Source organism: Aspergillus vadensis (assembly GCF_003184925.1).
Source record: "Aspergillus vadensis CBS 113365 unplaced genomic scaffold BO88scaffold_19, whole genome shotgun sequence".
Taxonomy (NCBI): Eukaryota; Fungi; Ascomycota; class Eurotiomycetes; order Eurotiales; family Aspergillaceae; genus Aspergillus; species Aspergillus vadensis.
Genome location: NW_020292057.1, coordinates 146476 through 174033, shown reverse-complemented (window position 1 = coordinate 174033; position 27558 = coordinate 146476). Strand labels below are relative to the sequence as shown.

The following is a 27558-nucleotide window of genomic DNA, read 5'->3' as shown; positions in this document are numbered from 1 at the left end:
TGATGAACGATGATCCAGTCACGGACAGAACATCGTTTTGAGTATGTTGCAGGTCTAGCAGGAAGCTACTGTCAGAGGTAAATAAGCTGATCGACGTATAACATTATAGGCCTGCGTCCGTTAGCTCTCGAGTCATTTGACTTTCGGATGCTAGGTGTCTAAGCGTTATGCTGAGTCTAGAGAGATATGATGGGTCAATCGATTCAAAGTACCGCGTCGCTTCCTGTAAGTATGTCTTCATGACTAGTCAGTCAGTGGTACGGAAGTGTATCCGAAGGCAACTGCCTGCTAAGCAGATACCATACACATCATCCAAGTGGATGCCAAGGCAGAAGTGTCAATGCGAGAACAGCATAAAGAAGTGTGCAGTAATACTTATCAGGTATCATACCCTTATCTATATCCCTGTGGCTTTGCTGGACACAGACCTCAGGCCCTGCATTTCCGCGGCGGTTGGTGAACAGGGGTTGGCTGGTTGGTTGGTTGGTTCTTCGAACAGTGCGAGCATATTGATAGAATGACAGGTATCTCTGCTATAGAGATAGACAATAGATAGCATAGACGGGAAATCGTTGGGTTATTCGTCTCTTAACGTCGTATATTGGTCCTAATATTGCTAGTCAAGCTTATGATCGCCAATGGTCTCAGCAAGCCATGACCGTTACAGAATGCACTTGCAGCGCGACGCGAGTCAAGATACGTCTCCACCCGAAAAACGGGGAAACGAAGACACTAATTAGATACTAGTAACAAGGAAGAGAGAGAGCCTGGAAGTCTAAATGTCTCTGATAGGTACTAAAAACGAGAGAGTGGGCTGGGGGATGGATAAGAAGGTTAATACCACGGTTTACCGGGACTGTGCTTCCCATCGTCTCTGGAGCGGAATTGGCAGCCGTGCGGGTTGGAAGTGTGGATTCGTTGAGAAGACGCGGTTTGAGCTCTCTCCCCTTCTTCTTTTCCCCCGATACCTAAAACTAATGAATTATTGACTCGCGGAGGAAAGCATCTCTACTAAACTAATTACTGGTATGGTGGCTGGAATTATTCAGACATTTACACGCTTCATAAAAACCAATGATCAGCTAATATATCATACTCCCTCTTTGCTTCACCCCTGGCCCAGCCAATCTGTGACGGCAGGTTTTTGGTTGGATCGAGTTACTACTTACGGTCACGGCAAAGTCCACCGTGCAATCCAGACAGACATCTTAAGTAATTAGGTTGGTTAACCCCAAAGAGCCCCATTAGGGTCTCGGAATGCGCACGTACTCGCGATGTGCTGCCAATGATGGATCTGGATGGTACGGAGCGCGTCGACGACATCCATGGTTCGGGGAAAGATGTTACCCAGTTACCTAGGGCCGTCTTCCAATCGTAGGGATCGAGTCGGATGGAGTACATGGAGTACGGGTGCCATCCGAAGCCTCAGAAGGCTCGTGCTGTTGCTGTGCTTTGGCTTTCCCGTCGGTAAGAAGCGGTAATCTGGCATACGCGCTGGTAATTATTCCTTCACGGTGTGTTTCTGTTTGTTTATCATATATTAACTGGTTTTGAGTGCGAGATTTTTGATTTTGATTTTATTTGATTTATTTTTTCTTTCCCTCAGTCAGGCAAGGTAAGACACGAGGGCTAGGTGACTGTGTAGTGAGGCTAATGATAGGCTAAGACTGCTCTAGATCGATTGTTGGGTGGCGACGCTGGAGGGCAAATGAGATAAAAAAAGAAAAGAGAGAAAGAGGAAGAAACTGCACATGCAAGTCGGACGGGAGCTTGACCACTGACGAGGGCTTTGTACCTAGTTTAGAGAGGAGGGTTTGAAGAATAATGGGGAGAATAATATGTGCGTTGGACTATTGTGTGGACTGTGGCAGGGTGCAGGAATGAGTATCAGCATGCATATTTTGCATACATACAATGGATGAAGAGACGGGTTAGAAGTCAAGATCCAATAGTGGGCTAAGAGATTCTAGAGTCAGTCAGTCAGTAATAGTCATAGTAATAGTAATAGTAAGTAAGTAGAGTGTAAAGTTGACAAGAATCATAATACTCAAGTCTGGACTGTATCTGGTAACGGGCTGGTATGGTACGGGGCGGTATTGTCACTCCACTTGGACTGACTTGGGATTCCCGACCGCCAGCCAGAAACCAATAATGCCAATCTGCCCACCTCCCCCAAAGGTAATCGTCGGAACCTCCCTAAATCTCCCTCTCTCTCTCCTGGCGATTGCTGTCGCTTCGACTCTCCTTTTCTTTTACTGCTCCTTTCTTTTTCCCTTCGTCGATGTCAGGTTGAACCAACCTTGGGATTTTCGTGTCGAAGATAGATGGTGTTCTGACCTCAGATCTGACACCGTTACTTACTTACTACCCCCCCTAACTCCAAGACCCCAAGTGTGTCTTAGTATCCCACTCACCTGCCACTTTCTGCCCCCCCGTATCTCACTCATCCTCTTCCCTGCCACCACCACCACCACCGCTATTACCGCCGCTATCTGTCTATCACTCCTGCAGCCAATTTTGTAACCGCCTCGACTCTCTCTCCCGTTTACCGCCGCCCCGTCTCGCTCGCTCGTCTTCGGTTACCTTCCTCCTAGTCATGAACAACGCCTTTCGTTGAGCTCCTCCAGCCATCCGTTGCGGGGACGTTAGTGTGCCGATCTTCGTTTCCCTCTTGTTCGGACTATCATTTTGTTGTGATACCCGATGTTTGATTCCCGCGTGGCAGAGCCATTGGCCATTGATACCGGATCTGCGCTGGCGACTAAGACCAACACCTATACGGCCGCTTTCGAGTACCCCGACGAACAAGTCACCACCCCCACCACTGGCCCGCGGAGCCGTGCGAACAGTCTATCCTACCAACAGTCCTCCCTCACCGCCGACCAATCGCCCACTCGGCGTATCTCCTCAATGAAGCTCACCACCGATGGGCGCTATACGCCCAGCCCCGAGCCGCCTCCGGCGCTGTTCGTGCGGGCTATGTATGACTACGATGCCGATGATCACACCAGTCTCAGCTTCCGCCGGGGCGACATTATACAGGTATTGAACCAGCTCGAGACCGGTTGGTGGGACGGTGTCATCGACAATAGTGTGCGGGGCTGGTTCCCCAGTAACTACTGCACTGTGATAACAGACCTGGATGAGCTGGAAGACCAAGCACCGCAGACCCATGAGAATGAGGAAGTTAGTGCGGAGTCAGGCATTGGTGAGGAGTACGAGGAGGAGCAAGACGCTGATGAGGTCGACTCGGCGGGCAATCCGCGCGACTCGCAGCCTATTCTGCCTATCGAGGGCGTGGTGGCTCCCAAGGAGCAGGAGGAGGCAGCCTTCTGGATTCCACAGGCGACACCTGATGGCCGTCTCTTCTATTTCAACACCCTGACCGGCTACAGCACCATGGAGCTTCCGTTCGAAAACCCCGCTGCCAACGAGACTGGTCCTTATGACCGCAACAACTTCCTCGTGCCCGACCAAACGCGACCCCCACCGGAGTTGATGGCTCGTGGGTTCGAACGGGACGAAGATGATTACGATGGCTCAGCTTCGGAAGCGGAGGGCGAGTCCTTGATGCTTACATCTCGCGATTCGATGTCTCGGAGACGCCAGTCCTACTTGGACGGGGTTTCTCCCGCGACGTCCATGGATTCGCTGCACCCGCCATCTGCGACAAAGTCCATTAACGACGGAAAAAGCTCGCACCAGTCCCTTCTGACTTCGCATAAGTTCTATGATTCTGCCACGAGCAGTAACAACTCCGTTTCCGATCATATCCACAGGCCTTCGATCTCCTCCGAAGTTCCGTCGCATTTCGTTGACGACGGGTTCTCTGTTCAGTTGACCTGGCCTCTGCTTGTTGACAATATGCGCCATGCCGTTGAGGTCTACCGCCAAACGCTGTTGAACGGCGACCGCTCTGAGTATGTGAGGAAAGCGGAAGATATCTCCGACCATCTGCGCATGCTGTTGGCTGCTGGCTCGGACACCACCGACAATCACTCTGGAAATCCATCAGTGATCTCCACCAATAAGGCGCTGTATCCCCACTTCAGGGATATGATGTCAAAGTTTTCGAAGCTCGTGCTCTCGTCCCACATTGCGGCCGCCGATTGGCCAGGACCGGATTCCATCAATAAATGCTTGCAAGAGGCAGATGGTGTGATGCAGGGCGTCTACGGCTACGTCGAGGTTGCAAGACAACAGCGTGGCGAGACCATCCATCGCATTGTTCCTGGATTCGTCGTGGGCAGCTTTTCGGGTGGCTGCTGGCAGAATAACGGCGTCTCTCTGAGTGACTCGGGCCCGACCTCCTTTCTGGATCACGACGCAAATGATTCGCGGGCGGAGCCATCAGTGACCCTGGATGCAGCCCTTATAGACCACATCGATGTTCTCAGAAGATCCTTTGTTGGCAGCATCCGTCGGCTGGAAGAGCGACTAACACTCAACCAGAAGAAGATTGTTACCATTAGAGAGCACGAGGAGATTGCCAATGCTGTTTCACTTGCTGCGATCAAGGTCGTTGAGCAGTTCCGCCCGTGGATGTCTGCAGTTGAATCTATCAACCTAGCACCATTGGGGACAAGCTTCCAGAACCCACAGCTGGTTGATTTCAGCTTGCAAAAGCAGAGAACCTACGATGCCATTGCCGATTTCGTCCTCAGCTGTCAAGCCGTTGCGGCACCACTGGGCGATGAATGGGCGGAACTGCGCGGCGATTCGCTTGAAGACCGATTGAATGCCGTGCGTGGCGTTCACCGGCAACTCGAGAACTATGTTTCCCAAATTGGCTTCTCTCTTTCACTGCTCCTCGAACAGGTGCCCGAGCCTTCAGCTTTCCGCGCGGAAAGTCGCCTGGGTGGGGAGAATGCGGGGCTGAAGGCCATTCACAGCAGGTCAGAGTCCCAAGCTGGAGTCGCCACCGAGTCCATCGGAATTCCCTCTTCTTACTCAGTTGAAGGCGCGTCAGAGAAGGTGCGACGCAACATGGACAAGGCGCAGCGATTCTTTGGACAGGCCCCTCCGGCTGCCATTCCACGAGAGCCTGCAATGCGAGAACCGGTCCGCGAGCCGGAAGAAACGCCCTGGTTCTTGAAAACTGACCACGAAGGTGAAGTGTTTTACGATACCAAGAATGACAATCTGAACTTGAAATGTGGAACACTGGCAGGCTTAGTGGAACAATTGACGCGCCATGACAAGCTTGATGCTTCCTTCAACAATACCTTCCTCTTGACCTACCGCTCATTCACATCTGCAGAGGAACTCTTCGCGATGGTTACCGAACGATTCAATATCCAACCCCCGCCCGGTCTCAATAACGACGAGATGCAAATGTGGATCGACAGAAAGCAGAAACCCATTCGTTTCCGTGTGGTTAATATCCTGAAGAGTTGGTTCGAGAATTTTTGGATGGAACCCAATGATGAACCGCACATGGCGCTCCTTCAACATGTTCATGCGTTTACCAAGGATTCAATCGCTACCACGAAGACTCCCGGTTCACCGCAGCTGTTGGCCGTCATAGAACAACGCCTTCGGGGACAAGACAACACCGTCAAGCGTCTCGTTCCCACGCAGGCTACTGCCGCACCAACGCCGATCATTCCGAAGAACATGAAAAAGCTGAAGTTCCTGGATATTGACGCTACAGAGTTCGCCCGACAGCTCACTATTATCGAATCCCGTCTCTACTCGAAGATTCGGCCGACGGAGTGCTTGAACAAGACCTGGCAGAAGAAAGTCGGCCCCGACGAACCGGAGCCTGCTTCGAACGTGAAGGCACTGATTCTTCATTCCAACCAGTTGACGAACTGGGTCGCGGAGATGATTCTCAATCAATCGGACGTTAAGAAGCGTGTAGTTGTCATCAAACACTTCGTTAACGTCGCAGATGTACGTGCCATTCCTTTGCCCCCTCTTGTTCCTCTACTAAGGGTATATGCTGATGCTTACTAGAAATGCCGCGCTCTAAATAATTACTCCACACTGACATCCATCATCTCTGCACTTGGAACGGCTCCTATCCATCGACTGGGACGCACATGGGCTCAGGTCAGCGGGCGCACGTCCACCGTTCTTGAACAGATGCGCCGACTCATGGCCAGCACGAAGAACTTTGGTGAATATCGGGAGACTCTGCATCTGGCTAATCCGCCTTGTATTCCCTTCTTTGGTATGCACTCGTTGCAGGCCCCTGACCCTTGTAGGTATAATACTATTGTTCGAGACTAACAGAGCTGCTTAGGTGTCTACTTGACGGATCTGACTTTCATTGAAGATGGTATTCCATCTCTCACTCCGTCGGAACTGATCAATTTCAATAAGCGCGCCAAAACCGCCGAGGTTATCCGCGATATTCAACAATACCAGAACGTCCCATACCTTCTTCAGCCTGTCCCTGAATTGCAGGACTACATCCTTAGCAACCTGCAGAATGCAGGCGATGTGCACGACATGTACGATCGGAGTTTGGAAGTTGAACCCAGAGAGCGGGAGGACGAAAAAATTGCGAGGTATGCCAAAACCAGTAGAGACATGAGCGCCTTGACTCTCGCGAGCATGGTAGTGTCGACGCGCTGATCAGGTCGCTTGTTCTGCTTTTTTCTATCCCCTTCCCCCTCCCTCTCCTGTTCCTGTCGTCCAGTGGTTGATCTCCCTAGGCGACACGGTCATTTGTCAAGAAATATTGAGCTCTGGAAGACGTCTTGATGCTTGAGTGAAGACTAACCTACTATCTCCCCCATACGTAGACTGTTGTCGGAATCAGGTTTCCTGTAGTGCTCGCCTCGCCTCGATTCTCGCTTCTCCGCCGGGGCTCCTCATCACCACCCCGGTCGACCTGCTATTCACTCGGCCAGATCCCGAACGACCACCTATCACAATGCTTGAACGACGTCCGATGGCGCGATCGCACTTCACTCCAGCTACGCCATGCAACTTTATTTCTCAGGGGGCTGGTCCCACGAGCCGCCAAATCCATGATCCGAACCTCCCTTCCGACGGGTTTCTCCCTTATCTCTGTCTGTCCCACCTGGCCAATCATGCAATTCGCCTGGACACTATGCGACATTCCCACTCTGATTCTTGGCTTCGCCTGGACGATCGCCATCTCCCTGATCGACTACTGTGGCAGCCGTTGCACAAGAAGCTCGGGCAAACCCTTCTGTCACCTTGAGTCGGAAAGACGTTCCTGGATATCCTGTCACTTTCAGCGCTCGTCATCAGTTCAGTGGACATCTTATTCTTTTCCTTAAAGGAATGGTGCCCAAGAATGGCCCATTAGACTAAAGAAAAGCAGCGCAGGATCTATATCAGTGCTGGCATAAACATGCAGGGATGTCTAACAGCGACTCCTACGATATCGGCCTAGACTCCTGGTCAACCTCTTCCCCGTCCTTCCTTTTTCATCATTTCCTTTGATAGCCGGACACCATTTCCGCTTTATCTTTTCCCGACCAACTCCAATCTCGTATCGATACGACTGCCATTTCTTTTGTCTTCTAGTCCACCTTGACGGTCACCATTTTCTTTCGGCTTCTTTTCCCGATACTTTACATATTGTGTCGAACATATCACCTCTGTACAACGGCTCGGGTCCCTTACCCTTCTGTACAAATTCTCTTTGCTTTCGTGGTCTCTCACCTGGTGTTGATTGTGATCTTATAAAGAGGCTTGTTTACGGTTTGGATGATGATTTCTCACGACGCAGGCTACTATTGACGGATTGGTCTTTGCTTTGGGCATTCTCATTCACGATTACCCCTTCTTGTCGTTCCCTTGTGCTGATCTGTTCTTATTTGAACATATACACCTGCTGCAGTGTGTTAGTACATATTCAAGCACATATTACATATCTACCAATGGTAAACAGTGTACAGGAATCGCAGTAACGAGACGTATTACGGGCCATACAATGAAAGTTAGCTTGAAGTGTTACCGAGTAGACCATAAACCAAAGCAGGAATTGTATCCATTAAGTCATCTCGTCATTCATAGTGGAAATGTTTTCAAATGAACCTTCATGAGCTTCTCATGACAACAACAGTCGATCACCAGCTCATGACGTCTCCGATCTATTCCCCTCCCCAATGTTTTGAAACAGCTTCATCTTCACCTCCGCCGCCAACAAACCCTTCACCTCTTCGGACACAATCCGCTGCCCATCCCTGGCCACTCTCTCCAACTGCGGATCCTTCACCTGCGCCAGATTTCCCCGCGAAGCACTACTCTCCACACCCCTCGTCGCCCGCTTAATCTTCTGACTCAAATCCACCATCTGCTTGCTCCCATAGTCCCTCGTCGTAAACAACGGACTCTGACTCAACGTCGCAACCCAATACTTATTCCACAGCAACGACAGAATTTCCGTATCCAACGCACTCTTAAACACCGACACCTCTAGCGAATAATAATGCGACGCATGCGCCCCGAAATCCTCCGCCTTGTTCAACGGCACCGTCTGGTACTCATCCTCTCCGCCTCCAGCACCACTTCCCTCCCCCTTCGGCGGGGTATAATCTTTCGGAAACGTCCTGAACGCCCCAATGTCCACCTTCCCTGCAGAGATCGTCCTCTCCGGATCAACCACCACCGCCACAAACGGTCCTCCGAGCTGCTGCATATCCTGCGTCGTCACATCAATACCGGATAACCAGCACCCATACCCGGGATGACTGTGGTACCAGCCCACTGCGTTCTCCATCCGTCCTGCGTCCCGGCATGATTGTAGGTATGAGACCATGTATTCGTTGGCTTCGTCTTGCGCGTTGACTCGCGTTTCGGTTCCCTCGACGGGCAGACGGAAGGCGTCGGTTACCACGAAGGTCTCGGGGAGGATGTAACCTTGCATTAGACCCATGACTTCGAGGGAGCCCCCTGACCGCGCGTGCATTACCATCTTCAGCAGTGCGACGGCGGAGATTCGGATCGATTTGAAGTAGTGCGGGTCTTTGGACCAGGGGCGCTGAGCGCTGAGTGCTTTGTGGGTTTCTTCATCGTATTGGTAGAGCGCGTCGCGGTGGGGGTCTATCAGGGTGACGGCATTTTCGAATTCTGTGGTGTTGGGGTTAGAGGGATGTGAGATGGAGTGGGGGTGGGGATGCGGATGGACGTACCCCAGGACTGCTGGGCAGCCTGCATGGTGGGTGGTAGAGGAGAAGGTGAGATTGGGGGTAGTAAGGGGAAGGTGTGAGTATTAACACGGAGGAATTTGACTGATAGCAGAGATAGAGATGATCTATTGGGATGAAAGAGTGAAGTGGAGTAGATAGTTACTGAGATCTGGATAGTTAGTAGTTAGATCGATGGAATGAGGTGACTCCGGGCGGTGAGTAACTTCCCGGCAGATCGCGGCGGAGATCGGCGCTGAGTCAGCGGTTACCGGGCCGACGAAGTAGCAGCTGAAAGCGGCGGGAAACAGAGCAACAAAGGCGGCGAGCAGATCGGGATTGCGGCTGCAGAATCCCCAAAGGGAGAAAGAAGCCCAGATTATTGTTATTGTCTTTCTTACTCCATCCACCGCTGCCTGTCTCCATCCCCTCCATCCCAGTCACCCTTGCATATTCCTGCATCCCCTGGAGCTGGTCATAAATCTGGCGGGTCGTCCCTTGTCCTCGCAGATGCCACTCATCTTCCCGTGAGGCGCTTCGCTGTCAATCGCAGTCTCGCGTTGTTCATCCTGCCTGTTTGGATAACTCGCAGCTCCTCCTTCTAATCTCTCTAGGCGCATCGCCGCCCCCCGAGCGTACATGACGCTGACCCCCGCCCTTTAAAGGCGAGTTTGTCTTCGATCGCGCACTCAAACAATCTCATTCAGGCCAATCGGCTCCACAATACAACAACAACCCCCCTGGCTTGGGCGTGGGAAACAAACATAACACCATGGCCGTCGATACAAGCTACTTGACCACTCAGGTCAATAACATCGTCACTCAATTGCATGGCATCTTTGATGACATCGGCGTTCCCAACCATGAGCGCGAGTCCAGAGAAGCAGAGGTCGGTTGTTTCTGATATTCTCAGCACCCCTCGCAACTAACTGTGAAGCAGCTTTTCAGCGCGTTGTCTGAAACGCTAAACAACCACCTCAAACTTGTGGATAAGTATGCGCCTCGCGTACATTGCAATGCTGTTACGTACTAGAGCTGATCTTGTACAGTGAGAAAAAAGATATGGAGGAAGAGGCACAGAACCTCATTGAGGCAATCCAGCATATGGAGAAGTCCCTAGTGGATGAAAAAGCAAACGGACAATACCAGCTTGACCACAACGAACTGCGCATCAGCTACCCACTGAATCGCTGCCTCAGCTTCCTTCGGGAAGAGCACAACGCTCTGAGCAAACTACACAAGGAGCGTTTCGAGCAAGTCAGGAGTAAGTTAATCCTGAGCGCCAGAAGGCGCGCAATTGCTGACTGGCCATAGAACTTGTCGAGGCTCTTGAGTCGTATGCGTCGCATCTGGAACCCACCTTTATCGCCATTGAGCTCCCCCCGACAGCTCCTGGTTCAACCATCTCACCCAGCTTCGATCTCTCGCCATCCTACGTCACTGCGCTAGACAGCGAATTCACCCGCGTTTACGAAGAGTACCATCGCCGTCTGGAGTTTGTTCAGTCCACATCGGAAGAGATTATCAAGCTCTGGGCTGAGCTCGGAACGCCTCAGGTCCAGACAGATACCAACATCGTCAAATATTATCGCGAATCGCCAGAACAGTTAGGTCTACATGAGTCGGATCTAGCCAACTTGATGGCCAAGCGCGAGAAGCTCCTGGGCGAGAAGAAGGGCCGTGAGCGCAAACTGACGGACCTCAAGAACGCCGTTGAAGCGCTGTGGGAACGTTTCGGAGTCGAAGACGCCGACAGAAAGGCTTTTATGAATGCGAACCGTGGCTGCGGACTTCGGACGATCAATGAGTTCGAGGACGAGTTGAGTCGCCTAAATGAGCTGAAGAGACAAAACCTGCACTTGTTCGTGGAAGATGCTCGGTGTCGACTTCAAGAGCTCTGGGATAGCCTTTACTTCTCGGAAGAAGAGATGCTTGATTTCACGCCTGCCTTTTCTGATGTTTGCAGCGATGCGCTGTTAGAGGCGCACGAAGCTGAAATCGCGCGACTAGAGACCTTGAAGGAACAGCGCGCCCCGACTCTGCAACTCATCGAAAAGCATAAGAGCCTCCTGTCAGAGCGGGAAGCGCTCGCCGTTTCGAGTCAGGACGCATCCCGTCTTATGGCTCGTGGAAACAAGGGCGAGAGACGTGACCCCGGAAAGCTGCTAAGAGAAGAGAAGATGAGAAAGAGGATTGCCAAGGAGCTGCCCAAGGTGGAAGCTGATTTGCGCAAAGAGCTGGAGAGGTGGGAGGATGAGTATGGCCGGCCATTCCTCGTCCATGGAGAACGGTACCTCGACGAACTCACCCCAGTTGTTGCAAAACCTCCTCCGCGCTCCAAGACTCCTGGGCCTACCAGTGCAAAGCGTCCTACCCCAGCACAACCTCCTCGTCCGGCCAGTGTCATGAGTTCTCGGCCTGGCAGTGCTATGCGAGGACCTTTGCCGCCGCGCTCGGCTTCTAAGACACCCACTGCCCACCCAACAACAAAATACAACACCATTGGACCTGCTGCTGGTAGGGCAGGAGCCAAATCACCCTCGAAGATTCCAGCTCGTGTTCCCCTGGGCAATATGCCGCATGGAAACAACTCCCCGCGACGGGGTGGTCCAGGCACATATTCGTCTAGCACTGTGAACGGTAAGATGCCGGCGCCTCGTGCACCACCACCAAGGATGCGGGCATTGACCGGAGGTGAGTCGAGGGATGATCGAGCGGCATACCTCTTTGAGCCACCACGATCTGCCAGCGCCTTGTCGAATTCATTCGTGCGACCAGTCAGCCCAGAGGACGTGTATGATGATCGTAATCAACGCTCTTTTGTCAGCTCTTCCGCGTTCTCTCAACGCTCCACTGGATTTTCCCAATCATCTCATTCTTCAGCTTCGTCACTGTCCTTGAGCTCTTCTATGCAAGGCTACCCCAAGCCAAACCCATATTTGCAGCAAATGCCCCCACCACCAGCGCCTAGGCAAGTGTCGACCTCCACGGTGCAGACCGCAGTATCCGGGTCAGAGAACTGGGAGACTTTCGATGACGGTTCGGAATCCGAAGCAGACGCTAGCGACGTGTACTATGCGAAGCTTCGTGCTGCACATGGGAAGCGACTGGCCGATCCTGAGGAGAACCAGAACCGCTCCCTTGCAGGCAAAAAAGCCAAAGGCATCCGAAGCGTAAGCCCAGATGAGCCAGGTCCCCAGATGGGGAACATGGTTCGAGTCAGCGACGCCGAGTGGACGGACGACCTGGAGCCATACTGAAGCCTCCAATAGCCTTTCGTTGACCTAATGACCCTACTCGAGACTTTCAGGGGTCTCTGAAAGAACGTGATTACGAGACGACTCGACGTTGACGATTTCACGAACGACCCTGAAGCCCTCTTTCTGTCACTATCCCCTATCCCAACACGCGCCATAATTGTTGAGCTTTTTACGGCGTCAACAACGGCTTGCGCAATTGCGCTCAGCTAACCATCTTAATTTCTTCTGTTAAAATTCGGAATTATACCACGTGCGTTATGTTCTGGCTTATCTGGACGCTCAACCTTGGATTCCTTTTGCGTCCCACTTACTTCTACCCCTCTGCCACTCACTGCGTGATAGGCAGGGCCCGACAACCGCGACAGAATCCAGCATGTCGTTCCCTGATGTCAAAAAGAAACAAAGGACTGCGGAAAAACCAGGCGTCTTTTTGTATCATGCCTTTTTTGCTCTATGTTTGAATAATTTACCTCTACCCGGACTGGGATAGACGGGGGTTGGTGTTCCTCCTGCGACTCCTTCCTCTATTTCTTTTTTATGATAATTCGCTCGATTACTCGATTACCGACTCGAATATTCTCTTCTCTTGGTGTGGCTCTCTGATATTTCTTCTTTTTTGTCTTCTATGGACGCGTGTATAAGTCCCTGGCATGCTTTTTACCTCTATTTCTGTTGTGATATCAGCGCGGTTTGTGTTATGCTTTAGCCGCTAAGTTTACTTTATGGTTTCATGTCCTAGCAATGGATAGTATTTATTTCTCCTTTCTACTTACTTTTGCCTACTTGGAGATAAGATCGAGTTGTAGGATAGTATGATAGATGATGAAATATAAAGCTGTAACATGGTTCTAGTAGTAATCCTATTCTACACTTATTATACACTTCTCATACATACAAACACAACACCATCCATCATCCATCTCACACTTCTATAATTACCCCTAAGAAGACCCAGAAGAAGGAGCCAACGACCCCATCCAAGACCGATCCTCACCCAAACTCTCCACCCCCTGCTTAACCCGTCTCGTCGGCCCTGGCACCAAATGCTTCGTCAATTCCTTCGCCTCCTGCACTCTCCTCACCGTCTCCTCTCTCCCCAAGATAGCCATCGTCTCTGGGATTCCTGGACCCGGTGCACCAGCCGACAACGCCCAGCGGAGATAGTGATACAGTTCCTTCTTAAATGCCTTGTCGGCGGCTTTTTGCGCCTTGGTGGATTCCTCGGGTGTGAGGGTTGCGCTTTCGGTGTCCGGGGTGGTGCCGTCGTAGGCGGTTATGTTTGCGCGGTGGGTTTCGAGCGTCCAGTGTGCGGGCGGCACGAGGGTGAGTGCGAAGCTGGCGGTGTGGAGGGAGGTTAAGGGGATTGTGGTCGTAGTGGAGGAGGGGGTGTAGGGGGGTCGGGTGAGGGATTGGGTGAAGAAGGTTGAGTTGCGGGTTGTGAAGTCTGTGGCGTTGGTGTAGGATTTGGCGTCGGCGCGGAGGAGAGGGGCAATGTAGGTTTGTAGGGAGCGGGATTGGAGGAGGGGGGTGCTGTGAGAGGGTCGGTGGTTAGTTGCTTTGTTTCGTGGATGTATGTATAGGGTAAGGGAGGGGGGTGTAGGTACAGTTGTGCCGCTGGGTAGGTCTTCTCGACTTCCTCGGAGACCTTGGTCACCATCTCGGTGAACTCGGAGCCGTCGGTGGCGGCGAAGCGTTGGGCGTGTGCTTTCTGAAGGAACCACAGCTTTTCGAAGGCCACTACGGTGTTGCCGCGGGTGATTTTGAGGTTGAACTGTTTGGTTGTGTTAGTATGTGTTTCCTCTGGACGGGTGAAGGGGGTGAGCGTACGAGTTGTTCTAGCTCTTCAAGGTTGAAGATGTCCGATTTCTGGGTGTGCGACCAGCCCAGGAGAGCGGCAAAGTTCACGAGAGTTGCGGCAAAGACGCCCTGGGTGTCCTTGAAGAAGCTGAGGTCGATATCCGCATTGCGCTTGCTGAGCTTCTGTCCTGACTTGTCTACGAGCAGAGGTACGTGACCGAACTGGGGAGGGGTCCACTTGAAAGCGTTGTAAAGCGCGACGTGCATGGGGGTCGAGGGCATCCATTCCTGAGTAGAGTGTGAGCTTGCGCATCTTCTTTAGTATCTCTTCCATCGCAGCTTACCGTTCCTCGAATGACATGGGTGATCTTCATGAGATGATCATCCACCACGTTCGCCAGATGATAGGTCGGGTGTCCATCGGACTTGATCAAGATGGGATCGTCATAGACACGCTCGATCAGATCCAACTTGTTCGGCGAGCGATTTTGGCCCGTCTTGCCGTACACCAGGTCATTGAACATTGGGTATCCCTCCACCTTCAGTCGAACGACATGCGCTTCGCCCTTGGCTGCTCTCTCTTCCGACTCCTCCGCGGAGACCTCCCCGCATTTTCTATCGTAACCGGCCGGCAGTCCAGCTTGGCTGCGATGTCTGGCGAATGCGTCCAATCGATCGGCGGAGCAGAAGCAGCGGTAGGCATGGCCGTTCTCAATCAGCTCCTGCGCGTGGGAGCGGTAGATGGCGGTTCGTTCGGACTAGAGCCTCTCTCAGTAACTGGCCCTAATGAGCATGTGTCCTTCTATCATACCTGTCTGTAGGGACCGTACGGACCACCGACGACCGGACCTTTAGAGAGCAATCATCCGTTAGCCATCTACTAGCCTCGCGCCGTTCCACGCAAATTGTCTTCGCACCTTCATCCCAGTGCAATCCAGCCCACCGAAGGTCATCATAAAGCCTCTGCTCAGCATCCGGAATTGTGCGTTTCTGTAGCCAATCCCTCAATTAGCCCTACCTCCTTCCAAGGTCGATCCACAGCTGTTTGGCCAGCTAATCACCGCACCTGATCCGTATCCTCAATTCGCAGCAAGAACTGTCCTCCGGTGCGCTTCGCCAAAAGATAATTAAACAGCGCCGTGCGCAAAGATCCCAAATGAAGATAACCGGTCGGAGACGGTGCGAATCGAGTCCTCGCTGGCGAGTCTGGCAACTTGGTCTTCTTGTTGATCGTAGTGTTGTTGCCAGCGCGGAGATTCGATGCCGGCGCGACGGAGGAATACCGGGCTCGGCATTGAGTGCAGACCCAAGGACGACGGGCCCAGACGGTCGGGGTTATTGGGCGCCTGAGCATCGCGAGTGACAGGACAAATATCAAAAATGCCGATGCTAATGCTATAGAAGTAACAAGTATGCGCTGAAGCTTGGGGAAATCAATGGCGGAGAAAGAAAGATAAATCCCGACAGAAAAGGCGGAAAGCGCAATTGAAAGTGATGTGATTGGTGGATATGTGGCGGCAATAAATAATTATCGGGCGCTGCTTTTATCGCGATTGCTTTGCCTTTTTACTTTTACTGCCTCAGCCGCTCTCTCTCTTTTCTCTCCCCCCTCTTTTACTTGGTCGCTAGGAACGCACGGTTTTGCTGGCTTTAGAATTTGCTCCTTTATAATTTTGCTTGTTGTTTATACTGTTATCTTTGATACCCTTTATTCGTCGCTCGTGCTCGTTGGGGATCTTACCCTCTACTTCCTACTATCAGTATGTGTTCCCGCTATCGCTTAAAAATCAGACATTACTAGCTTGAGGTTCCAGTATGCTGACTGATTTGGCCTGGCTCAGTGTCGAAAGCGGACGTTGACCTCTACGGTATATATATTGCCTACTCTTATTCTTTGCTTGGGGAAAATGCGAAAAGCCTACACTAGCACCAGCGACTAATTATAATGTGATGGATTATAGAGGTCTTGGGCATTGACAAGAGTGCCAGCAAGGATGACGTCCGGAAGGCTTATCGCAAGGTATGCAGCTTCTCTATATCGGTCGCAGTTTCCAAGCACAGTCTAATATATCCTTTTATCTTATAGGCCGCCCTAGCAAACCACCCCGACAAAGTCCCCGAAGCCGAAAGAGAAGAAGCAGAGGTTCGATTCAAGGCCGTGCAGGAAGCCTACGACATCCTCTACGACGAAGAAAAGCGTGAAATCTATGATACCCACGGAATGGGCGCTTTCAACGGCTCCGGTGAACCGGGTATGGGCGCGGGCCCTGATCTGGATGATATTCTTGCGCAGATGTTCGGTGGTATGGGAGGTATGGGCGGCATGGGCGGCATGCCCGGTGGACCGCATGCGCGTAAGCCGCGCAAGAGCCCGGATGAGGAGCAGAAGTATGAGGTTCGCCTGGAGGATCTGTACAAGGGCAAGACAGTCAAGTTTGCTAGTACAAAGAACGTGATTTGCTCTCATTGTCAGGGCAAGGGTGGTAAGGAGAGGGCGACGGCCAGGAAGTGCTCCACTTGCGATGGTGAAGGTAGGTTTCCATACTTTGGAACTTGCTGTGCAATTTCGGGCTAACGCATTGCTCAGGTTACAAGCAAATTTTGCGCCCGATGGGTCAATTCCTGTCTCCGGCTATGGTGCCCTGCCCTACCTGTAACGGAGCGGGTGACTACTTTGTCGACAAAGATAAGTGTAAGAAGTGCAAGGGCAAGAAGACCACCGAGGCCAAGAAGATGCTGGAGATCTACATCCCTCGCGGGGCGAGGTGAGTCTGCTATATGCGGCACTGTCTGAAGTGTGATAACTGACTCTGTGTTAGGGAAGGAGACAAGATCATCCTCGAGGGCGAGGCCGACCAGGTGCCGGGTCAGGAGCCTGGAGATATCGTTTTCCACATTGTGGAAGAGGAGCATGAGACTTTCCGGAGGGCTGCTGCCGACCTGACAGCAACAATCGATGTTACGCTGGCCGAGGCCCTGACGGGCTTCTCCCGGGTTGTGGTCAAGCACCTTGACGGTCGCGGAATTGAAATCCAGCACCCCAAGACCCCCGGTGAGGTTCTCTACCCGGGCCAGGTCCTGAAGGTTCCTGGTGAGGGTATGCCCATCAAGCGCAGCGATGCTCGCGGCGATCTGTACCTGGTCGTCAACATCAAGTTCCCCGACGGGCAATGGAAGCCCAGCCCTGCTGTTCTGGAGCAGCTCAAGGAACTGTTGCCCAAGCCGGAGCGCCCCATTCAGGCTGACACCGTGGACGAGGTCGAATTCGACCCCAAGGGCAACCTGGATGACTTTGGGGCGCATGACCCCGAAGGAGGCTCTGCCTGGGAGGATGACGATGAGGGTGAGACAACTGCTCAGTGTGCGACGCAGTAGACTCTTGGCATGCTTATGCTTTCTCTGTATCTGTTTTGCCTCTGCTCCTTTTTATGTTTCTGTCCTTGTTCAAGGACATTATACCTCTCTGCTAGTTCACCTCATGATGATAGACTCGTTGGCTGCTTCTGGATCAGCTCCCCTCTCGCATCGTGGGCGTTTCGGGTCAACTTTTATGGATTGATCGATGAGATAAATATAGTTTTATGATGGGAATGATGATTGTTAAGTGTGCAGAAATCTCTTATTCTTTACGTAGACAAACGAGCGTTTGCAGAGTTCCTTTACTTTTGGATCACGTAAGAAGTAGGAGGATTGATAACAAACAGCAGAATGATTATAACGTCTGAGCTAGGCCATATAACATATCGATATCCTGACAGAGACTGGGAAAGAAAGTCCAATCGAAGTGCTCTCAACCCACGAGTCACTGACTGAGAGCCCCAGAAACTCAGTTATCTGGAAGATTCTGAGTATCATCAATGTGCAGAGATATGTGGTCTCGCACTACTGGAAACGGAGAATGACTGACTCCCTCTTCATTCTCTACACGAAGGTGTCAACAGGTGGAGATGAGGAAAACCAGGTGTCTAACACGTGCTCTTCATTAAAATCCCCACAGTCCCTTGAATAGTTAGTTATGACACTTGATTTTCCTGGATAAGCTTACTTCATTTTTCTTATCCTTGGCCGCTTTTGCCCTTTGGGCGACCAGTATTTCCGACAGGGTGTAGTTGGCAGAGACTTATGTCCCTTCGTTCGGCACAACTGGCACTTCTGGCTTTCCTTCCAGAAGGGTCGAGGTATGCCGTTGTTCTCCCAACTGTTGGCTATCTTAAATGTTCTGATTCAGCCACTGAACAGACAAAGTCGGTATTTATGAGCGACTTTCTTGGCTTCCCGGTACTCCCATCGTCCGGAAGGACACCTGAGGTCCTCCTTTTTTTGCGTGTTCGGGACACCTGACAAATTCGCTATTGAGACTGTGGCCGCAAGAATAGCGAATTTGATACTGTGTACAAACGTCCCGTTGAGGAGGCATGTTTCGTGGTATGGGGAATGAATCAAAGATCTATAAGAGAAGCGATTTCGCGTATTGGATATGCGCAAGTAGAAGCCCTCAATGGACTCGATGTATGTAAAATGAAAAGTTAAGTAATGTCCAGAGTCGTTAGATAGGTAGGAAGACTGGGTTTCCTTAAATATGTGTGCGAGTAGTAGAAAATGTCCAGAGTTATCAGTGACTGGACGTGTAGTATATACTCATGTTAATATCTGTGCGGGGTGCTCAAATGAATTGTCTCCTTGCACCTTTGTCGGTGGGTGAATATGTTGTCCCTATTCATTATCCAGGTAATATGATATCGAGATTGTGAAGTTGTTGCAGAGTGCTTTCACAAATTGTGGAAATCGAAAAGTTTGGACGATATCCATTGTCTTCTTCAATGATACATCCAATTCAATCCCCACCCCCTTCATTCATCAATGGGCTTTCTGTTATTGTCCGGAGTACCCATCTGATTTCATGAATTAGTCCCACTGAAGCTCTCCTAGGTATGAGAACTTGGAGAAAGTATGGTGACAAGGAAATCAGGTTACTTTATATATTTCAGTAGCTGATGACAGTACCTACCCGGCAATTTCCATTCACATTTCCCTTCATCTTCTGATTAGTACTAATTTCACCTCTACTAATCCGGTTCTTCCCTGTATGCCCTTCGGCTTCTTCCTGCTGACCTTGTCGGTAGCTTCCGTTTCTTCCATATGTCTCATCCGGCTGTTGCCGCCCTCAGTTCTCTGATGTAACATCTTTTTTTTCTTATCCTGAGTGACTGTAACTGTATTCATAGAAATAATCTAGCATCAGGAAAGTGAACATGTGTGAAATCCTTTACTCCAAATCACAGTATAGCATGACCGCGGCATTATTCCCCAAGCCCCTTCTGATTGGCTATTGCCCAAGTTCTGCAGAAATATGGTTCTTCCATTGGTTAATTGATATTTGCGGTTACTCACACTGACCACTTGCGCACCTCAATAAACCTAAGCGGCCCAGTCCAAGTAGTTCCGTCAACTGGCTAAAAGATCTATTGACTTCCCCGTCCCCTCAAGGCCTTGTTAGCTGGGCATGTTAAAATCATGCGTGAAAGCAATGAATTACTGAGTCTGCCAGCCTAATAGTAATGCAGGATATTTCTGTTTGTTTCTAGTTGCTGATTAACATTATATTATGACTCTGCAAGGAAGCGGTGGATAGTGCCCGTAGCACATTGTCAGTGGACCAAATTAGACAGGTCGTCAACTGGCAAGTCTCTTGCCAATTGTCTTCACGGCTTAGAAATCCTTCTCTATTTCCTTGTGAGCTACATGGATTGCATCAATATAGTTTACAATATATCCGACTCATGGATGTGGGAAACAGAGTTTCCCGACCCGATCTAATACTACCTATGATGCTGTGCATTGCAGCTGCACAACGCCACAGGTGCTGGCATCGGATTTTGACGGAGTTGCAAACCCGGGCTGAATCAACACAACTCGGGATGAGGGAATAAATAATGCATGGATACCGAAAGAAGAATTGTAACCCCCATGCTCTTTCTCCAGGCCCCTCAGTGTGCCCCCATGGATATAGCGTGGGGTACACACCTCCCACGGGCTCCATCTCCATCACCTCAACCAACCAACTAAACCAACCCGAGCCGAGAGCCACGCGATCCAAGGCTGATTTCCGAAACATTGGTACGGGGTCCCCATCACACCTCCAGCCTGTTTGCTGCTATTTAATTGTCAGCTTTCCCACTGTGCCCGAGTTTCCAATCCAGATAGTTTCCGAGTGGTATTCTAACAACTTTTCGCTTTTTCTCCCGCTCTCTTTTGATGCCCCTTTCGGTACGCGGCTAATCTGACTCGGACATTCTCCGCCGATTAACTCGGCACCGGCGCACCGCATTCCTAATCCCGGGGTAACCTTCTCGGTGTCCAGGCGTCAAAGCAGCGGTCTTTATTTTGCGACCCTGCTTCCTCCATCATAGTAACTTTGAATAGCCATATAGCTAGTGAAGTGTTTGTCGACAGACAACGGACCATCCAACATGTCGTGCCAGTCACAGGCTTCATGCGAGGGCTGCTCTTGCAGCGGCAGTGGCAGCAAAGGAGTGGTTAATATTGAAGATTGTGAAACCGAGCTGCTCGCCCTCCGGAAGAAAACCATAGAACTTGAAAAGACGCTTGCATCCATGAAGAACTCAACAAGCAGCACACCGAAAGCCGGACGCAAGCTGCGGTCCACCAAGTGGTTTCAGTGCGAAGGCGACCCAGGAATGATGGCCTTGTACATTGAAAGATACCTCAACTATGGTGTGACTCGGGAGGAACTGATGTCTGGCAAGCCTATTATCGGAATAGCTCAAACCGGATCCGATCTGGCACCGTGCAACCGTCATCACCTGGAGCTTGCCAAAAGGGTCCGAGAGGGTATCAGAACCGCTGGCGGAATCGCCTTTGAGTTCCCCACTCACCCCATTCAAGAGACTAGCCGACGGCCCACCGCTTGTATCGATCGGAACCTTTCTTATCTTGGACTCGTTGAGATCCTTCATGGCTATTTTTTGGATGGGGTGGTCCTCCTGACCGGGTGCGACAAGACCACCCCGGCATGTCTGATGGCTGCTGCCACAGTCGTACGTTGTCCTGCAAGACTTGCATCTTAATTTTCCACAGCTGCCCAACTGACTCGGATTCCCAGAATATCCCTGCTATATGTCTCAACGTCGGTCCCATGCTCAATGGCTATGTGAAGGACGAACTGGCTGGGTCGGGGATGGTGGTCTGGAAAGGAAGAGAGATGCACGCTGCAGGACAGATCACCACGGAGGAATTTGTAGATTACATCTCCCGCGGGTACGTCACGGATTTTTGGACACGCTTTCCGGCTTGGACTAACGCTTTGCATTAGTGCACCGTCAGCAGGACATTGCAACACGATGGGTACGGCATCTACTATGAACGCGCTTGCAGAAGCCCTTGGCATGGCCCTGCCTGGGTCAGCTGCCATTCCAGCTCCCTACCGTGAACGAGCTCAATGTGCCTATGAGACCGGATTACAGATCGTAGAGATGGTGCACTCTGATCGCAAGCCAAGTGACATCATGACCAGAGAGGCTTTCGAGAATGTCATTGCTGCCAACACCGCGATTGGTGGTAGTACGAATGCTCCCATTCATATCAACGCCATCGCGAAGCATATTGGGGTGGATCTTTCGCTAGATGACTGGGACCGCATCGGGTTCCACATCCCACTCTTGCTAAATATGCAGCCGGCGGGGGAGCTGCTAGGGGAGGAGTATTACCGAGCCGGAGGGTTGCCGGCTATCATGGCGGAGCTGCTGGATGCGGGCAAGTTGAATGCAGATGCTGTGACGTGCAATGGCCACACGGTAGCACAAAACGTCCGTGGGAAACATACCTGGAATCGGCGGATGATCAGAGCTTATGACGATCCTCTTCTCAAGGATGCTGGCTTCCTTCACTTAACCGGCACGCTGTTTGACTCGGCCATCATGAAAACATGCGTCATCTCTGAGCCGTTTAGGCAAAAATTCTTAGAGAATCCCGCAGATCCAAATGCATTCGAGGGGTCTGTGGTAGTTTTTGATGGACCGGAGGATTACCATCGTCGGTTAGAGGACCCCTCCACCCCCATCACTGACACAAGTATCCTGGTGATGCGCGGGGCTGGTCCACTGGGCTATCCCGGTGCAGCTGAGGTGGTCAACATGCACCCTCCAGGAAGGCTGCTGCGAGAGGGGGTCAAATCGCTTCCATGCATTGGTGATGGACGGCAGTCGGGAACTTCAGGATCTCCATCGATCTTGAACGCTAGTCCTGAGGCAGCAGCGGGAGGTAACCTTGCAGTCCTTCGGGATGGAGACCGGCTCCGAGTGGACCTTAACCAGCGGCGGGTAGACATCCTTGTCTCTGCGGACGAATTAAAGAAGCGAAAGCAGGAGCTCGAAGCAAGTGGGGGTTACAATATGCCGGAAAGTCAGACCCCATGGCAAGAGTTATTCCGCAAGGAAACGTCCCAGTTGAACGAAGGAATGGTTCTCCGAGAGGCAGTCAAATACCAACGGCTGGCGCAGCGATACCCGGAGCCCAGGCACAATCACTGAATAATGACTAAATTGTTATGGATTAATCTGAATAATGAAAAACCATCACTTCTTTGACCCACCAGCCGCTTCATGGGGTGGCGTGTGCGCGCAACACAACACAGTTCATCACGCAGGCTTGTTGCTTGATGATATCATGTTGTGTAAACAGCTCAATACCCACTTTAGGAAACGCGAATAGTAGGCATTCAGTACCCGATCAGACCTCAGTCCGGAGGATACACCACCGGGCCAATAGAGCTGTATGAGCTTAATAGCTAATGAGCTAGTGAAAGCTAATTTTGGGGAGGGAGTATATGCGAGATGGCATCTCCGCAAGGGTATTAGGTGAAATTCTGACGCATGGGATAGCACATGGAGCACAGAGTATGGAGAAAGCTTTGAAGGAATGTGAAGCTAAGCTCCAGGCCATCTGGCCACTGCTCAATCACGGGATTCCCAGCCCCTCCTTTGAACTGTTCCGTCTTCTTTTCGTGTCTGGGAAAGAGCGGAAGACGTGCGATCTGTGCGACATCCGTCCGTGAGCCTTCTGTTGACTCACTCCCGTCTACTTCTCACCCCCCTAAACAGTGCCGGTCTTGACACCGCCATATTGTGCTTGATAGCACAGGGGCCTGAGCAACCCTCAGAAATACTTGTTGTGGCCCAGTGGTGAATTGCAGAACAAGGAACCTTGGAATGACTGCACGCCTGCATGAACAACACGGCAAGGTCGTGATAATCCTGGCGTCTGTGATTTGATCCCAAGAATGTAGCTTGGCGCGGCCAAGCTAACTAATGCGGTGATTATTTCTTTTTTGAACTTCAGTGTTGCTCATCTGCTAAAAGTTTTGATAGGAGAACGGCGCTAGTGATATCATGTTTTGGCGATCGCAGCCAGACTAGCTCGCTAAGGCATATTAGCCACATGGTGTGCGACACCAACAATAACAACTATGCGACTACCCTCAGTACTGCAGCCGAAGAAAGGGATAGAAAGTCAAAGCTCAACCGAGGAAGGATCGAGACCAGCCCGAAAATGAGAGCCAAGATCGGGTGATTTCGTGATAGAGGTCTCGAACCCCCAAGGTGAGGTGTTCACTACGCGATGCCCCAGGTGACATGATAGGGGGTGGTGGTCGTGATGGAGGCCACCAAGCAAGGACTTGAGTCACCATGGAGTAGTGTGCGCCATAGGCACAGCCACCGCAGCCCGGAGGTGAAGGAATTTTAGGCAACTGAATCTAGTGGATGATGTGATCCGTGATGCTCACGTTCGTACTCGGATTCTCTATTTGATCTTTCTCAATTTTTCGACAGCTGATTGGAATGATACAGTCTATGCATCAGAGCAACACACCTCACAGCTCGGAAGCAACACATCCAGGATCGGGATATCAAAATACGGGCCTGGATGGCGGAAAAAGACACAGAAGGGAAAAGTTAAAATATCGCCCGAGGGTGGATCCCGTGGGGCTCGGGTTTCCCGCGTCAAAGTTTCCTGTTGCAGGGCAAAGATTCCATTGATTTAGGGCGGGATTAGGGTGATTAGGGTGATTAAAGCCACGGAACGGATCCAGTTGCAAGTTCAGTTGCCCACGCTACCGTTTGGGATGACGGGCGCCTTCTCAGTGTGGTCTAGCCCGTGACATCAAGAAAATTTTTCCACACTTTTCCAGTTTCCACACCCACAATTCTTAGGTCCGTCTGACTGACTTACTCTGACCTCAGACCGCCCCAGAGGCGCGCACCATCTCGAATTTCCTGCCTCTTTTTAAACCAATCCGGTGCTCGTCATTTGTCCTGTTGCTCTCTCTCTCTCTCCATCCTTCCAATTCCTGCATACGTCTCCTTTGACGGACATCCATGCTCCTTGTTCCCTTCTGTCCAGTCAGATGCGAGCTTGCCACCATGCGGTTCTAAGAAGCAATCTTAAAGAAAGAGCTGTCCACACCGTCCCGCTGCTTCTACTGCTGCGCCTGTTGCTTTAGCTGTCTCGCGGCCCCTCTTCCCAGCTTCCCAGGTCTCCTGGTCCTGTCGATCAGTCCCAATTCCAATAAATAAAGCCAGTCTCAATCCAGATTTTTCTTCCTTCAGGCTTCGCGAAGAAAAAGAAATCTGACCCTCCATTCAATTTTGGGCCGGGCCTAGACTGTCGCCAGGCACGTCTACATATACATACAATCGCACACACCGCATCGTTACAGCGTGTCGTGCATCTTGCTCTTGCCTTCCCCTGGACTTGAGCCATCTTATCAGAGGCAGTCTCGACGAATCCTACTCCTTTTCCACAGCACTTGGGGGTACAATCAGCCTTTATTGATTGTTGCCTAACATCCTCATTTCCTCCTCCATCTTCTACTTTCAGGTTATACTACTTGTTTGTTCAAGATGTACGTCGACTTATAACCCGTCGTTGCAACTCGCAACCCGTTGTTTCTTTGATATTCTGTTCATCAGCAAGCGAGCGTTTTCTCGATCTTCCTTCTACACATCTGAAGTTTTCAAAATCTCTCTCGACACCGTGTCATCCTGAAAAAAGCCTACTCGATTTTCATTACCATGGCTCCCAACCTCTTTCTCTGTTTGCGGAACGTGTTCTGCCCGACCTACTGGTTCCAGCGTGGAGAACGCATCCAAGGTTCTATCCACAAAGAGGAACATTGGGATAGTCCCGTTCCTGGCATCTACAAGTACATCCCCGGTCGAGGATGGCATCTCGTCTACAAAGACGGCAATGACAGCGACGAGAAAGTGCCTGTCCCGCTTGTCTATTGCCGGATCCTTCACCGATACATCTTTGAACATGAAATGGAGGAGCGCTGCCGCTGGCACACCGTGGAAATCCACGAAGGCGCCAAGCCAGAAAAATTCATGTTCTTCCTCCTTGATGATGGATACACCTGGGTGGCCGGATGGGATGCCAAGGGCAAATTTATTCCCGGTCCTTACCAGAAATGGCACTACGATGCAGAGTCGAGGACCCTGCGCCGGGTGCTGTTCCCCGAAAGCTCGAATGTGTCCCGGGCTAGCATTTTGCCGAACAAGATGACCTGACCTTGTCCTCGAGTGGGAACAAACCGAAAACTTCTTTTGCTGTCAACACATTTGCTTGGCCATCGCGATGCTATCTGCAGCTGGATTCTACAGAACATGCGGTGGTCGAATGCGCGTGCACACGACTGATTGATTGCTATATGGGATAGCGTTTAAGCGAGGTGTCTTTCTTATTTGCTTCCTTTTTTTTTTTTTTCCTCCTTGCTTGCCTTTGCTACTTTTTTTATGATGATATTCACACATGAGCCTGTAATGCTGGGATGGATCTGCTTTTCTGCAGTGACCTTGTTTACAAAGCGACAATGGCGTTCGGGTCAAGGTCATAGAAAATCGGATAGACTGCGATAGAGCGCATGGGGGTTTGGCTTGCGGTCTTTTTGTTCATTTTACATCTTCTGTATTTGTTATATTTCGGGTGACTGATCATTCAGCGAACCGCACAATGGAGCAAAGGACAGTCTATTTTTACACACTACATCCTCAGTATCTTAGTATGAACGTATTTGTCATGGATCATTTGAAGCTCAAAATTGAGGGATATACTCGGGTAGACATTGTGGGAAAGTTTAGCGCATGCAAGTCCGGGTATGGATGGGATCGACATGACAGCTGCATAAGACGTATCGTCGCAGGATTCTTCTTCCTTTGCTTACTGTGAGTACTCTACTGCACTTTTCACATGTGAGTCGGAATTAAATCGGGACTGCCGTACGCCTATGGATGACGGAGTAAACCGGAGTCAATTCCCTGCTCTTCCCAGTAGTCCAATTTACCTCTACACCAGCCATCTGATACATAAGACATCCACATCCACATCCACAACGTTAAATAGCCAATAAATGCCACCAGGACACTTAACTTAATACCCTGTATAACTGCGTCCCCTTCTATCAACTATATACAAACCCCTAGAACAAATATCCATCCCATTCACCAGGAACAGAACAGAACAGGCCTCACCACCATTCCCCTAAACCCTAGTACCTACGGAGTACCTACCTACCTACAACTTCGCCCCCTTCCCACCACCAACAGCAGTATCATCCACAACAACCAACCTCTCCAACCCCCTCCTAACCCCATCCTCCATCCCCTCCCTCGTCGGCCTCATCGTCTCCCTCGCCACAAACACATGCGTATACCCCCCAACAACCTTGACCTCTTCCTCCCCTTCCTTAAACACCCCGACTTCATACGTCACGCTACTATTCCCCAGCTTCGTGACTCGCAGCCCCAGGTCTAGTATATCCGGGAATGAGACCGAGGAGAAGTAGTCGCAGTAGGAGGAGACCATTATGCCTACTTGGTTGCTTTTGAATTTGGATGGTGTAGATGTGGTGGTGGTGGAGGGGTCAGGTGTAGTAAGCGTGGGGTTGTTGTGCGTGAAGGGATCCATTCCGCAGTGCGTGATCAAGTACGTGTTTATTATGCTGTCGAAGAGCATGGCGTAGACTGTGTTGTTGAGGTGGGCGTACATGTCGTTGTCGAACCTGGGTTTTTATCTGTTAGTGGTGATGGATGGGGTAGGAGAGGGTGGTGGTGGCTCACCATCTTGTTCGGTGCGTTTGGTGGTAGATGTAGTCGCTTCGGACACGGCGCTTTTTGTGCGCTATGGAGGTGGACATCTTGCGGTGAGTTTGTATGTACGCGTGCGTGTGTGTATAGGTGGAATGGGAGATATGTTGGATGGTTGGTGAAGTTTAATGTTGTCTATATGGTAGATTGAGGGGATGGGATGGGTAGGTTGGAGCTACCGAGTTGAGCCGAGGCATAAGTCCTCCGCCCTGAGCTTGTTCCCACGGGGTG

General features: G+C 51.1%; 8 protein-coding genes across 8 annotated transcripts; 5 read left to right on the top strand and 3 right to left on the bottom strand.

Moving 5' to 3' along the window:
* Nucleotides 1-2703: 2703 nt before the first annotated feature.
* On the top strand, nt 2704-6582 carry BO88DRAFT_417139 (putative cell division control protein Cdc25; the record flags this gene model as incomplete). Its single annotated transcript, XM_025708293.1, has 3 exons — nt 2704-5895; nt 5959-6205; nt 6248-6582. The coding sequence occupies 3 exons, from the start codon at nt 2704-2706 to the stop codon at nt 6580-6582; spliced, it is 3774 nt and encodes a 1257-aa protein (XP_025560577.1).
* Nucleotides 6583-7954: 1372 nt separating this feature from the next.
* On the bottom strand, nt 7955-9282 carry BO88DRAFT_489534 (Mov34/MPN/PAD-1 family protein). Its single transcript, XM_025712710.1, has 2 exons — nt 9117-9282; nt 7955-9054 (listed from the first exon to the last, which is right to left on the bottom strand). Exons 1-2 carry the CDS (start codon nt 9139-9141, stop codon nt 8060-8062), a joined length of 1020 nt encoding a protein of 339 aa, XP_025560576.1. The 5' UTR covers nt 9142-9282; the 3' UTR covers nt 7955-8059.
* A 517-nt stretch (nt 9283-9799) lies between these two features.
* Nucleotides 9800-12499, top strand: BO88DRAFT_87122 (putative microtubule associated protein (Ase1)). Its single transcript, XM_025713212.1, has 4 exons — nt 9800-9999; nt 10051-10103; nt 10160-10374; nt 10425-12499. Exons 1-4 carry the CDS (start codon nt 9883-9885, stop codon nt 12368-12370), a joined length of 2331 nt encoding a protein of 776 aa, XP_025560575.1. The 5' UTR covers nt 9800-9882; the 3' UTR covers nt 12371-12499.
* Nucleotides 12500-13207: 708 nt separating this feature from the next.
* On the bottom strand, nt 13208-15595 carry BO88DRAFT_406459 (glutamate--tRNA ligase MSE1). The gene is made up of 7 exons (XM_025707151.1): nt 15234-15595; nt 15085-15157; nt 14979-15016; nt 14512-14925; nt 14198-14455; nt 13975-14141; nt 13208-13900 (listed from the first exon to the last, which is right to left on the bottom strand). The coding sequence occupies exons 1-7, from the start codon at nt 15519-15521 to the stop codon at nt 13312-13314; spliced, it is 1827 nt and encodes a 608-aa protein (XP_025560574.1). The 5' UTR covers nt 15522-15595; the 3' UTR covers nt 13208-13311.
* A 227-nt stretch (nt 15596-15822) lies between these two features.
* BO88DRAFT_406457 (putative DnaJ domain protein (Mas5)) lies at nt 15823-17708 on the top strand. The gene is made up of 6 exons (XM_025707150.1): nt 15823-15927; nt 16009-16035; nt 16129-16187; nt 16254-16698; nt 16755-16932; nt 16987-17708. Coding segments are annotated over exons 1-6 (1266 nt in total). The 5' UTR covers nt 15823-15926; the 3' UTR covers nt 17543-17708.
* A 2752-nt stretch (nt 17709-20460) lies between these two features.
* Nucleotides 20461-22864, top strand: BO88DRAFT_87013 (IlvD/Edd family dehydratase). Its single transcript, XM_025713210.1, has 3 exons — nt 20461-21225; nt 21291-21445; nt 21501-22864. The coding sequence occupies exons 1-3, from the start codon at nt 20638-20640 to the stop codon at nt 22714-22716; spliced, it is 1959 nt and encodes a 652-aa protein (XP_025560572.1). The 5' UTR covers nt 20461-20637; the 3' UTR covers nt 22717-22864.
* A 2237-nt stretch (nt 22865-25101) lies between these two features.
* On the top strand, nt 25102-25973 carry BO88DRAFT_87071 (uncharacterized protein). Its single transcript, XM_025713211.1, has one exon. The coding sequence runs from the start codon at nt 25258-25260 to the stop codon at nt 25750-25752; it is 495 nt and encodes a 164-aa protein (XP_025560571.1). The 5' UTR covers nt 25102-25257; the 3' UTR covers nt 25753-25973.
* Nucleotides 25974-26498: 525 nt separating this feature from the next.
* On the bottom strand, nt 26499-27480 carry BO88DRAFT_392303 (acyl-CoA thioesterase). Its single transcript, XM_025705054.1, has 2 exons — nt 27301-27480; nt 26499-27242 (listed from the first exon to the last, which is right to left on the bottom strand). Exons 1-2 carry the CDS (start codon nt 27375-27377, stop codon nt 26756-26758), a joined length of 564 nt encoding a protein of 187 aa, XP_025560570.1. The 5' UTR covers nt 27378-27480; the 3' UTR covers nt 26499-26755.
* Between the last annotated feature and the right edge of the window lie 78 nt (nt 27481-27558).

Coding starts and splice junctions, on each gene's coding strand:
- BO88DRAFT_489534 (XM_025712710.1), bottom strand. CDS start 9,141: ATGCAGGCTGCCCAGCAGTCCTGGG. Junction 9,055..9,116: donor GGCTGCCCAGCAGTCCTGGG/GTACGTCCATCC, acceptor CCAACACCACAG/AATTCGAAAATGCCGTCACC.
- BO88DRAFT_406457 (XM_025707150.1), top strand. Junction 16,036..16,128: donor AGCGGACGTTGACCTCTACG/GTATATATATTG, acceptor GATGGATTATAG/AGGTCTTGGGCATTGACAAG. Junction 16,699..16,754: donor CTCCACTTGCGATGGTGAAG/GTAGGTTTCCAT, acceptor CGCATTGCTCAG/GTTACAAGCAAATTTTGCGC.
- BO88DRAFT_87071 (XM_025713211.1), top strand. CDS start 25,258: ATGGCTCCCAACCTCTTTCTCTGTTTGCGGAACGTGTTCTGCCCGACC.
- BO88DRAFT_87122 (XM_025713212.1), top strand. CDS start 9,883: ATGGCCGTCGATACAAGCTACTTGACCACTCAGGTCAATAACATCGTC. Junction 10,104..10,159: donor CACCTCAAACTTGTGGATAA/GTATGCGCCTCG, acceptor GATCTTGTACAG/TGAGAAAAAAGATATGGAGG. Junction 10,375..10,424: donor GCGTTTCGAGCAAGTCAGGA/GTAAGTTAATCC, acceptor GACTGGCCATAG/AACTTGTCGAGGCTCTTGAG.
- BO88DRAFT_87013 (XM_025713210.1), top strand. CDS start 20,638: ATGTCGTGCCAGTCACAGGCTTCATGCGAGGGCTGCTCTTGCAGCGGC. Junction 21,226..21,290: donor TGATGGCTGCTGCCACAGTC/GTACGTTGTCCT, acceptor TCGGATTCCCAG/AATATCCCTGCTATATGTCT. Junction 21,446..21,500: donor GTAGATTACATCTCCCGCGG/GTACGTCACGGA, acceptor GCTTTGCATTAG/TGCACCGTCAGCAGGACATT.
- BO88DRAFT_406459 (XM_025707151.1), bottom strand. CDS start 15,521: ATGCTCAGGCGCCCAATAACCCCGACCGTCTGGGCCCGTCGTCCTTGG. Junction 15,158..15,233: donor GAATTGAGGATACGGATCAG/GTGCGGTGATTA, acceptor GATTGGCTACAG/AAACGCACAATTCCGGATGC. Junction 13,901..13,974: donor ACCTACCCAGCGGCACAACT/GTACCTACACCC, acceptor ACCCTCTCACAG/CACCCCCCTCCTCCAATCCC.
- BO88DRAFT_392303 (XM_025705054.1), bottom strand. CDS start 27,377: ATGTCCACCTCCATAGCGCACAAAAAGCGCCGTGTCCGAAGCGACTAC. Junction 27,243..27,300: donor CAAACGCACCGAACAAGATG/GTGAGCCACCAC, acceptor ATAAAAACCCAG/GTTCGACAACGACATGTACG.